This window comes from Camelus bactrianus, chromosome 35, assembly GCF_048773025.1.
Source record: "Camelus bactrianus isolate YW-2024 breed Bactrian camel chromosome 35, ASM4877302v1, whole genome shotgun sequence".
Classification (NCBI taxonomy): Eukaryota; Metazoa; Chordata; class Mammalia; order Artiodactyla; family Camelidae; genus Camelus; species Camelus bactrianus.
The window spans coordinates 10,656,613-10,668,758 of NC_133573.1; the positions used below are offsets into that span (position 1 = coordinate 10,656,613).

The window sequence follows — 12,146 nt, forward strand, 5'->3', positions numbered from 1 at the left end:
TTTTAGTTGGCTTTTAGAGATGAGGATGTGATCCGCTTCCAGCGGACCATCATGAGAGAGAGCCCCACCTGCTTTATTCACTCTGGATCCCCAGGATCCAGCATGTTCCCTGAACACAGAAGACGCTCAGTGAACATCTTGTGGAACATGGTAGTATTTAGCTTTGGGACAAGACCTAGTAATGGACACTGTGTCTTGCAACCTCCCGGGGAGAACTGGTCACAGAGCTCTTTGTGGGACGTTAACAGCACTGAATGATCTGGAAACCAGGAAAATCATCATTCAAGAAGACCAACCCGGCAGCCTGCACAGAGGTCAGCATTTACACTCACCACATCAAAGTGGATGTTTTATTCCCCCGTTTTCTACTCTGAGGTTTGCAGTTAAGGTTACACTGCTCCCTTGTTGTTGTGGAAATTAATTTGTGAATTACCATTAACTCATTCTCCATTTCGAAAATAAAAACAATGCAAAAATAAGTCAATGGTCAATAACCTTAAAAAATGGTGGCCTCTCCACTGATTACTCACTGAGCTCACACGCAACTTTTCTCCACAAATCTGACTGCATCTGAGGATCGGTGAGCCAGAACCACAGCCAAAAAAGCTTGCTTTCACCACTAAACAGACTTTAAAATCAAGAAAAACACCTAAGCAGTTTAGATACAACTTTCAGTTTGTAGGGTTTGCTGGTCCTTTCCCCTGAGCTGATTTAGAAACGTGGGGAGTTGAGCATCAGTAAAAACACAGACAAGCTTTACACTTTCAACAAGCAGGTCCCTGGTCCAAGCCTGGTTCAGAAGAACGGCACAGACTTTACGACAGATTTCTGAAAAAACTTGTTCAGGTTCTAATATAAATTAACAAATACATACACAATTTTCACACGCCCTGCTGTACAAGAAAGCACGCCTCTACCTGGTACAGTTTTACTCTCTGGGACACGGATGCTCATCCCCGCCTGACTCCTCCCGCATCCCGGACCGCAGCACACGCGGGGAGCCCACTGCGGCATCGGGCAGGAGATACTGCTGAAGGCGGGCTCAGGCCCCCAGTGGAGGAGAAAGGGGGACGGGAGGGCAGGGGTGGGGAGAATTACACTTCTGACAACACTCCAACTCTCCCCCTCCACGAGAGGGACTCGCAGGAGGCACCCATCCTAGAAAAGGCAGGGAATGGGTGGCCACTGTGTCCATGTTCCCCCTCCCGGAGCACTGCCCACCAGGAGAGGTGTCGGCTCGAGCAGGAAGGGGCGGCCCTGTCTTCAAGACGGGAGCCCAGCTGCGGTGCCTTCAGACCCCAGTGCTGTCTGCATAGGGGGCGACATCTGTGAGTGCACACTCGGGGTTACGTGCACCCGAGAACCGAGTGCGCCACGCACGCACCCTGACAGGGCGGCAGCCTGTGCAGCACACAGCGCCCGCACCGGGCCCTCCTCACCCTCGCCAGGACGGAGCTTGGGCCTGCTCCCCCGGGGGCGCCATCCGTCCCGGTCCCTCTTTACCTCGCCGCCCCTGCTGACCCTCCGGGCCACGATGAGCTGGATCATGCCCCGCTTGTTCCCCTCGGTGGACATGGACCTGCGGAGGGTCTCCATGGCGTCCTGGTTGGTCTTGCCCAGCAGGGACTCCCCGTTCACAGCGATCAGCTGATCATTGACCCGCAGCCTCCCATCCTGGGAAGGAGACGGGGAACAATCAGTGCTGTGAAAGCGTCTGTGATCAAAGAAGTTGCTTTCTCTTTAGTTAAAAAAATAAAAACAAAGGAAAAAGGGAGAAAAAAGGGCTTTAATATGAATGGATTATGGCCAATTGAACAGCAGCACAATACTGTGTAAGCGGCCGCTCTCTCTCCTTCAGTCATTCATCCATTTGTAAATCAAGTCATTATCATAATCTGTTGACCAAAACAGCCACTAGTTCCAAGGACACAAAGTGGTTACTCTCCTGCTTCCAGAGACACCCAGAGATTTTACTTACAGCCCAGGGCGTGCAGCACTCCAGGCAGCTAGACAGCTGGGGAGGGGCCCCCCCTCAGCAGCCAGGACATTCTCCCCAGGCTGGGAGACAGGCAGGGCGCCCCCCAGGAGGGCTTTCCTGGGGCAGCTCTGGGCCCAGACAGACAACCTCCACTTCCCCAGAATAGCCAAGGGCTGCAAATTCTGAGATACAAACACACACTACGGACTAGACAGATGAACGAGGCCCTGCTGTGCAGCATGGGTCATAATGGAAAAGCATACGAGAGAGTGTCCATGTGTGTGTGACTGATTGCCATGCTGCACACCAGAAACCGACACAACACTGCAAATCAATGACACTTCAATTTGGAAAAAAAAAAAAAGTTAAAAAAAAAAAAAAGATGAGCTGAAGCCATGAGCTCTACGCCCAAGTGAGAGAGCTCTGTGATTCCCCTGGTCGTTTGGTGGTGGAAAACACGTAAGTGTTTGGGGCGAACACATCGCCCCAAAACACGCCACTTTGGCACTGGGGTTATTATGAGCGGAAGGTAACTGAGACCCGGCAAACACAGGAGGAAGCCTCTCCTCCCCTTTCTGGCTAAACACGGGCCACACAGTCCCCCTGGTAGAGGCGTCCCCTCCGCTCTCCCAGAGCTGGGGGAGGAAAACCCTCACCAGCAGAGACAGAGACGACACCGAGACGCAGCCACATAAACACACCTCACATGGGAAACCTTTTCTGCCACCAGTTGCCCTCACGTACCTGCCATCCCACAGCGCACGCCCCGGAAGCCCAAACCCCCTTGCTTTGTCTAATCGCCGCTACACCCTGTATCATCCTTTGCTAAAATGGTCCAGCTGCTTCCGAGGCTAAGCGCTTCTTTAGGGGTTCCCTGCTGCTCTGTGGAGCCCCCATACTCATAAAATTGGAAATATTAACATCGATAAAATTTGTGAACTTTTCCTCCTGCGAATCTGTGTTTTGTCTGTTTAATTCACAGGCCACAGACACAGAGTCTAAGAGAGTAGATGCCAGGTTTCATCCCTCAGCTTACATGTTTCCAACACAGGGTTGTAATTAAACATCCTGGTGCATGAGCACTTGGTAAAGCCGACACCTGCTTACTTTGGATGCTGCTCCTCCGTTAATGATGGACTTCACAAAGATCCCCAGGTCTGCGTGGTTCTCTTTCGACCGGTTTCCTTTGACGCTGACGCCCAGACCGGCGGATCCCGAGTCATTGAGAGGAACTTCGAAGGTGAGAAACTCCCTGGTGCCGTCGGGTGTGAGAACAGGATCCTCGTCTTCCGCTTTCTGACAGGAGACAAAGCGGCACGTTATGCTCCAGTACTTTGTTCGGTTATTTTCTAAGGCCCGCAAGTGAGCGGTTCTTTGACCGTAACAGGCACAGCATTTCCTGCAGAGCTCCACCACGAGGCCCAGGGCCAGGCGCACCAGCACCATGCCCAGCCCGATCCCGGGAGCACTGCTGGGGCTTCGTGCAGCACTTGCTTCAAAACTGAAACAAACCCAAACCAGATTCTGAAAAATGTGTGTGGGGGGCTGCAGCAGGAGGAAAAAAGGTATGCAGGCTCCTCGAGCTCTGGTTTGTTTGTTTTCTTGTCTGTTTACATGTTCTAAACCACAAGAGAAAAACAGTGACAGCAGGAATAAAAATAAACAAACACAGCTCATTTGTCCCTCCTTCCCCACTAGGAACATTCAGTGTTAGCAATAGCTGAGTGTTCACTAATGGTGCCCTTTATTCATAAACAGTAACAAATCCTGATGAGACAAAGTCAGCAGAAAAAAAGGTATTCATTTTCAGAGAGCCCCCAGGGAGTTTTATCTTCCAACATCTGGGAGACAAAGCGGAGATAAACAGCATTAGAGGACATTTTTCCACAGGGCCGTGCCACGCTTAACACAGCGGTGGGTATCACCCCAGCAATGCTGCTGAATCAGTTGTGCACGCCAGCCTCCACACTGTAACCGTGGCCACCAAGTGTGACTGGAGACTGTTCCAGGACACTACACAAACTTTTCCCCATCGTCCCTAAAACAGCATGGAAGAAATGAACGCTTAAAGTATAACCTGATGAAATGCAGGAGATGATGGATAAAACCGCTGGACACCTGAAGAGGAAGCCGCCTGCCTTCTGTGACCCTCCTCAGGGACCCCCCAGACCTCGACACTGGCCATCTCCACACAGGTAAGACCAGAATCCCGTATCAAAGCCTGTGCTTCCAGCCACGGGACGCACAGGGGCACAAGCTCTTTGAACCACAAGTAAATCCCTCATCTCACTTTTCCCAACTTGGGAAAATTTCTCCAGCATCCACCCAGTCGTTCAAGCTGGATTTACCAAATTACAGGGGAAGAATGGTCAAACAGCCAGTGGTACCTGATTCGGCCAGACCCCAACGCTGTACTGAAAAGAGTGTCCATTTACACACACGTAAGGCTACTGCCGAGCAACGGAAATGTGGGCACACTTCAATTTTTTTCTTTGTATCCCAACTAATTTTTTAAAACTTTCTAATAATTGTCAGAATTACCTTAATAATGATAAAATAATTTTAGAAAGGATTCTGGGATCTAACACACAATCTCAAATATCTCAATTAGATGAAATAATTTTTGGAAGTACAGAGTTTATCAGTAAGAGATTTTTTTAAAGGTTATCCTAAGAGATGTCATATTTAAGTCTCCAAATCTGTAACACTGTGATCTATAAAGCTGCTAATTTACTAATTTTCAATGTTACCGTTCTCTGCGCCATTTCAAAGGATACCCTCGACGTTGTCAGGACAAGATATGTTTCCAAAAATTGCTAATATGTTAAAAACAGGAAAACTACATAATAAAGAAGGTTAAAAAGAACAACTTGAGAAGATCCTAGGTGACAGCGCTGTTAACTACACAAAGTGAATACATTTCAGCTTCAAAAATCAAAATGAGCCCACAGCAGAGAGCTGCACCTGACCCAGTGTTAGGAGGAGGCGCGATCTGCTTGCCAACAGGTGCTGGGAGCAGCACAGAAGAGGGCGCCAATGGAGGGCCTCTGAAAACAGCAAGCTGAGCTTCCAAAACAGGACGAAGACAGAAAGACTTCACATTAAAAGCACACAGACTCTAGGAGAACACCGACAAACCCCCCCCCATTTTTTTTTTAAATCTGTTTTTACCTGTTCTATTTTCTATTACTCTCTTAATCTTTACTTCTTAATTCATTTCTATTTCTCTTGGGTTTTGATGTCCTGCTATTGATTAGACACAGGTTTCAAATACATCTATTCATCTCACCCCCCCCTTTTTTGTAAAGGTTTTAAAAGGATGTCTCAACCCAATTAATACTCTGCTTCAACTCACTCTTCTATTATTCATTATACACTATTTTCAAACCCTCTTTCTCCCTTCTTTTAAAATTCTTTCTCTCTCTCTCATTTTTTTTTCTTTTTTTCCTAAGTTCTATTACTAAATAGGCATCAGATAGATAAAATCTTAAGGACCAAAATAAACAACTGATACTCCATAAACCACAGTGCCAAAGAGGTATTAGCAAGATGAAGAAGCAGAAAAACCTTTCCCAATTAAAAGAACAAGAGAAATCCCCTGAAAGAAAGATCAATGAAATAGACATCGATAGCCTACTAGATCAAGATTTCAAAAAAGGAGTGATCGAATTGCTGAAGGAATTAAAAGAGATACTGTTTAGAGATATAAAATATGTCAAAAATGAAATTGAAGCTATAAAGAAGAGCCAAGTAGAATGGGTAAACTCATTGACAGAGATGAGGAATGATCTAATAGCTGTGCAAAGCCGACTAGATAATGCAGAAGAACGAATTAGTGATCTAGAAGACAGGGCAATAGAAAGCACCCATTCAGAAGAACTACAAGAGAAGCAAATAAAAAATAATGAAAATAGCATAAGGGACCTATGGGATAACATAAAGCGTCCCAATCTTCGCATAATAGGGGTCCCAGAAGGAGAAGAAAGATCAAAGGGGATTGAAAAGGTTTTTGAAGAAATCATGACTGAAAACTTCCCAAACTTAAAGAAGGAATCAGATATCCAAGTACAGGAAGCTCAGAGGGTCCCAAACAGGAAGAACCCAAATAGACCCACACCAAGACATATCATAATCAAGATGGCCAGAGTCAAGGATAAAGAAATGATTCTAAAGGCAGCAAGAGAAAAGCAAAGAGTAAGTTACAAGGGAACCCCCATAAGGCTCTCAGCTGATTTCTCTACACAAACACTACAGGCCAGAAGGGAGTGGCAAGATATATTCAAAGCCCTGAATGAAAAAAAGATGCAGCCTAGGATCCTTTATCCAGCAAGGCTATTCTTGAGGATAGAAGGAGAAATAAAGAGTTTCACAGACAAAAAAAAGCTGCAGGAATTTAGCAACACTAAACCCATGCTAAAAGAAATATTGAAAGGGCTATTCTAAATAGAAAAGCAGCAGGATGCTACAGAAATGAGAAACACACAACTGGAAAGGTGATAACTCATGAATTACAAATAAAGTAAACATGAAATTATAAAAGAAGACATACAAATCACTGAGAGTGGGAGAGGGAGGCAGGGAAATATAGAATTTTTTTTTCTTTCTTTTTAAAATTTTTTTAACAGTAGGATGGGTTTGAGATCATGTTACTATCAGTTTAATAAAAACAGTTATAGTAATGGGTTGACAGATTTACAAAAAAGGGTAACCACAAGCCAAAAATTTACAAAGGAGTCACAAAAATTAAATAAAATCCATGATAATACAAAGGAAAATTAACAAACCACAAAAGGAAGAAGAAAGGAACAAAGAGGATATACCAGAGAAGAAAGGAACAAAGAGGATATACCAATTCAACTGCAAAGATAAGTTCAAAATGTCAATAAACACACATCTATCATTAATTACTGTAAATGTTAATGGACTAAATGCTCCAGTCAAAAGACACAGAGTGGCAGACTGGATAATAAAGCAAGAACCTTCAATATGCTGCATACAAGAGACCCACTTTAGGGAGAAGGACACATATAGATTGAGAGTGAAAGGATGGAAAAGGATATTCCATGCAAATGGAAAAGCCAAAAAAGCAGGTGTTGCAGTACTGATTTCAGACAAAATAGACTTTAAAACAAAGTCCATAAAGAAAGATAAAGAAGGACATTTTATAATGATTATAGGAGTGATACAAGATGAGGATATTACACTCGTTAATATATATGCACCCAATATAGGAGCACCTAAGTACATACAAGAATTACTAACAGAGATAAAGGGGGATATTGATGGGAATACAATCATAGTTGGAGATTTTAACACTGCATTAACATCACTAGACAGATCTTCCAGACAGAAAATAAACAAGGCAATAGAGAAATTAAATACTACAATAGAAAAACTAGATTTGGTGGATATTTTCAGAGCATTACACCCCCCAAAAATAGGATATACATTCTTTTCAAGTGCACATGGAACATTTTCCAGGATCAATCATGTACTTGGGCACAAAAGAAACCTCAACAATTTTAAGAAGATAGAAATTATCTCAAGCATCTTTACTGACCACAATGCCATGAAACTGGAAATCAACAACAGAGAAACAAAGGAGAAAAAAAAGAAAGCATGGAGATTAAACAATATGTTATTGAAAAAACAATGGGTCAATGAGGAAATCAAAGCTGAAATTAAAAAAAAAAAATACCTTGAGACAAATGATAATGAAAGCACAACCACTCAAAACCTATGGGACCCAGCAAAGGCAGTGCTAAGAGGGAAGTTTATAGCGATACAGGCCTTCCTCAAAAAAGAAGAACAATCTCAAATAAACAATTTAACCCACCACCTGAATGAATTAGAAAAAGAACAAAAAGCCCCAAAAAGCAGCAGAAGGAAGGAAATAATAAAGATCAGAGAGGAATTAAATACAATAGAGATTAACAAGACCATAGAAAAAATCAACCAAACCAAAAGCTGGTTTTTTGAAAAAGTAAATAAAATCGACAAACCTCTGGCCAAACTCACAAAGAAGAAAAAAGAGAGAGCACAAATTAGCAAAATAAGAAAGGAAAATGGAGAAATTACAACAAACAAAATAGAAATACAAAATATCATACGAGAATATTATGAAAAACTATATGGAACCAAACTGGATAACCTAGAGGAGATGGACAAGTTTCTGGAAACATACTGTCCACCAAAACTGAATCAAGAAGAATCTGAACACTTGAACAATCCGATCCCTAGAAAGGAAATAGAAATAGCAATTAAAAACCTCCCTACAAATAAAAGTCCAGGACCGGATGGCTTCACCGGGGAATTCTACCAAACATACAAAGAAGAACTCATACCAGTCCTTCTCAAACTCTTCCAGACGATTGAAAAGGAGGGAATACTCCCAAACTCATTCTATGAAGCCACCATCACCCTGATACCAAAACCAGGCAAAGACACTACAAAAAAAGAGAATTATAGGCCAATATCACTGATGAACATAGACGCCAAAATCCTCACCAAAATTTTAGCAAACAGAATCCAACAACACATAAAAAAGATACATCATGACCAAGTGGGGTTCATCCCAGGGACACAAGGCTGGTTCAACATACGCAAATCAATCAGTGTAATACATCACATCAACAAGAGAAAGGACAAAAACCACATGATCATCTCAATCGATGCAGAAAAAGCATTTGATAAAATTCAACAACCATTTATGATAAAAACTCTCGCCAAAGTGGATATACAGGGAACATATCTCAACATAATAAAAGCTATATATGACAAACCTACAGCCAGCATAGTACTCAACAGTGAAAAACTCAAAAGCTTCCCACTAAAATCTGGGACAAGACAAGGATGCCCACCCACTATCACCACTCCTATTCAACATAGTCCTGGAAGTCCTAGCCATAGCAGTCAGGCAAGAGAAAGAAATAAAAGGGATCCAAATTGGAAAAGAAGAGGTAAAAGTGTCATTATATGCTGATGACATGTTACTATATATAGAAAACCCTAAAAGGTCCACACAAAAGCTACTAGAGCTGATTGAAGAATTCAGCAAGGTAGCAGGTTACAAAATTAACGTTCAAAAATCAGTTGCATTTCTTTACACTAACGATAAATCAACAGAAGAAGAAAGTAAAGAAACAATCCCCTTTAAAATAGCACCCAAAGTAATAAAATATCTGGGAATAAATCTAACCAAGGAGGTAAAAGAATTATACACAGAAAACTATAAACCATTGATGAAGGAAATTAAAGTAGACTTTAAAAAATGGAAAGATATTCCATGCTCTTGGATTGGAAGAATCAATATTGTTAAAATGGTCACACTGCCCAAGGCAATCTACAGATTTAATGCAATCCCTATCCAATTACCCAGGACATATTTCACAGAACTAGAAAAAATCATAATAAAATTCATATGGAACCATCAAAGACCTAGAATTGCCAAAGCATTACTGAAGAGAAAGAAAGAGGCTGGAGGAATAACTCTCCCAGACTTCAGACAATACTACAGAGCTACAGTCATCAAGACAGCATGGTATTGGTACCAAAACAGACATATAGACCAATGGAACAGAATAGAGAGCCCAGAAATGAACCCACAAACTTTTGGTCAACTCATCTTTGACAAAGGAGGCAAGAATATACATTGGAATAAAGAGTCTCTTCAGCAAATGGTGTTGGGAAAACTGGACAGCAGCATGTAAAACAATGAAGCTAGAACACTCCCTTACACCATATACAAAAATCAACTCAAAATAGCTTAAAGACTTAAACATAAGACAAGATACAATAAACCTCCTAGAGGAAAACATAGGCAAAACATTATCTGACATACATTTAAAAAATTTTCTCCTAGAAGAAATAAAAGCAAGAATAAACAAATGGGACCTAATGAAACTTACAAGCTTCTGCACAGCAAAGGAAACCAGAAATAAAACAAGAAGAAAACCTACGGAATGGGAGAAAATTTTTGCAAGTGAAACCGACAAAGGCTTGATCTCCAGAATATATAAGCAGCTCATACGACTCAATAAGAAAAAAATAAACAACCCAATCCAAAAATGGGCAGAAGACCTAAACAAGCAATTCTCCAAGGAAGACATACAAATGATCAAAAAGCACATGAAAAAACGCTCAATATCACTAATTATCAGAGAAATGCAAATCAAAACTACAATGAGGTATCACCTCACACCAGTCAGAATGGCCGTCATTCAAAAATCCACAAATGACAAATGGGGCAGAGGCTGTGGAGAAAGGGGAACCCTCCTACACTGCTGGTGGGAATGCAGTTTGGTGCAGCCACTATGGAAAACAGTGCAGAGATTCCTCAAAAGACTAGGAATAGACTTACCATATGACCCAGGAATCCCACTCCTGGGCTTGTATCCAGAAGGAAATCTACTTCAGGATGACACCTGCACCCCAATGTTCATAGCAGCACTATTTACAATAGCCAAAACATGGAAACAGCCTAAATGTCCATCAACAGGTGACTGGATAAAGAAGAGGTGGTATATTTATACAATGGAATACTACTCAGCCATAAAAACCGACAACATAATGCCATTTGCAGCAACATGGATGCTGCTGGAGAATGTCATTCTAAGTGAAGTAAGCCAGAAAGAGAAAGAAAAATACCATATGAGATCGCTCATATGTGGAATCTAAAAAACAAAAACAAAAACAAACAAACAAAAACAAAGCGTAAATAAAGGACAGAAATAGACTCACAGACAGAGAATACAGACTTGTGGTTACCAGGGGGGTGGAGGGTGGGAAGGGATAGACTGGGATTTCAAAATTGTAGAATAGACTACACTGTATAGCACAGGGAAATATACACAAAATGTTATGATAACTCACAGAGAAAAAAATGTGACAATGAGTGTGTATATGTCCATGAATAACTGAAAAATTGTGCTGAACACTGGAATTTGACACAACATTGTAAAATGATTATAAATCAATAAAAAATGTTAAAAAAATCAAAATGAAGCCTTTATGTGCTCATTATAAAAGCCTTCTAATATTTAAAATACTCCCGGAGAATAACTGTAGCGCAAATAAAATCAATGTTATTGGTGAGGAAAAAAAAAATCAAATACTCACCAAAATACTAACATCATATTTTCTATGCAAAAGTATCTTAATATACTTGTTTTTCTCTATAAAGTTTAATTTTTATCCATACGATTCAAAACAATTCAAGAGGAGTAACTGAAGACTTTGTGTGAATGAACATCGCTAACTCAACATAAAATTGTTTATAAAACCGTACAGGTGAATTTTCACATCTGAAATATACCACAGCATCGAAACCCACTACAAGCCCTTCTGTTTTTAATTCAGAAGCAACTGAAAGATGAAGTTCACTTTGTGAATCAGAAGCATATTCCTGGGAAAGTTGCATTTGAAAAGACACAAACCAGAGACAGTTCCTGGCTGGGCACTTTAGGTCAGATCATTCAGGGTGACTATTTGCCTCCCATCTGGAAGGTTCCTAATTGTCACTTACTGATTTATCTCTCCAGTTTGGTTTTTTAATGTTTACCGATTTTGACATTTCCACAATGTTCTACTAAGGCTTCAAATTCTCATTTTCCTTCTACTTGAATATCAAGATAAGGGGCTGACTGAATCCATGAAAAGAAATTTTAATCAAGTTCAAGTCCCCACCTCCTGACACGCCCTGCTCTGAACCTGTCTTAAAGGAGGCTGGGTTCTCCACGGGAACATTTCATTTATTAGGAAAGCTGCAGGTGGGAATAATATTCGTTCTCAGCTGTTTTATCAAGTCTTAAGTCATTATTATTGCTAAAAACATTTAAGTGAGAGATGGTACTTTTTCTCTGGTATTTCATTATTAATCCATTTGGCTCTTGACATGACTGAAATTAATGCCAGCTTTTAGGGCCTAATTCACCGGCAGCAAAATGTTTTTTAAAAATCTGCTCTTCAAAAACCATTTTAAATCCTACATCATACAGAACCTTCCCAAAGTCTTACTCGTATGGGCATCTCTCTGTTCTGATTCAAAAGAAGCTAATTTTCTGTCACCTTTGACTGCTATTCCATGCAGATTCTGGACCATATCAACTGTTTGAGTCAAGTTCTTTCTAAAGAAACACAGTAAATATTTTTTTTTCCTTTCCTTTGCTCC

At 41.4% G+C, this 12,146-nt stretch overlaps 1 protein-coding gene across 24 annotated transcripts in view; it reads right to left on the bottom strand.

Annotated features, from left to right (window-relative positions):
- The window catches only part of LOC105072482 (partitioning defective 3 homolog), a 536,087-nt gene that overhangs the window by 223,149 nt on the left and 300,792 nt on the right, over positions 1-12,146 (bottom strand). For all 24 annotated transcript variants that reach the window (XM_074358260.1, XM_074358265.1, XM_074358251.1 and 21 more), the window contains 2 exons: positions 3,086-3,274; positions 1,504-1,674 (listed from right to left, as the gene is read on the bottom strand). In XM_074358260.1, the coding sequence (XP_074214361.1) occupies positions 1,504-1,674; positions 3,086-3,274 (360 nt within the window). The remainder of the gene's footprint in view (positions 1-1,503; positions 1,675-3,085; positions 3,275-12,146) is intronic.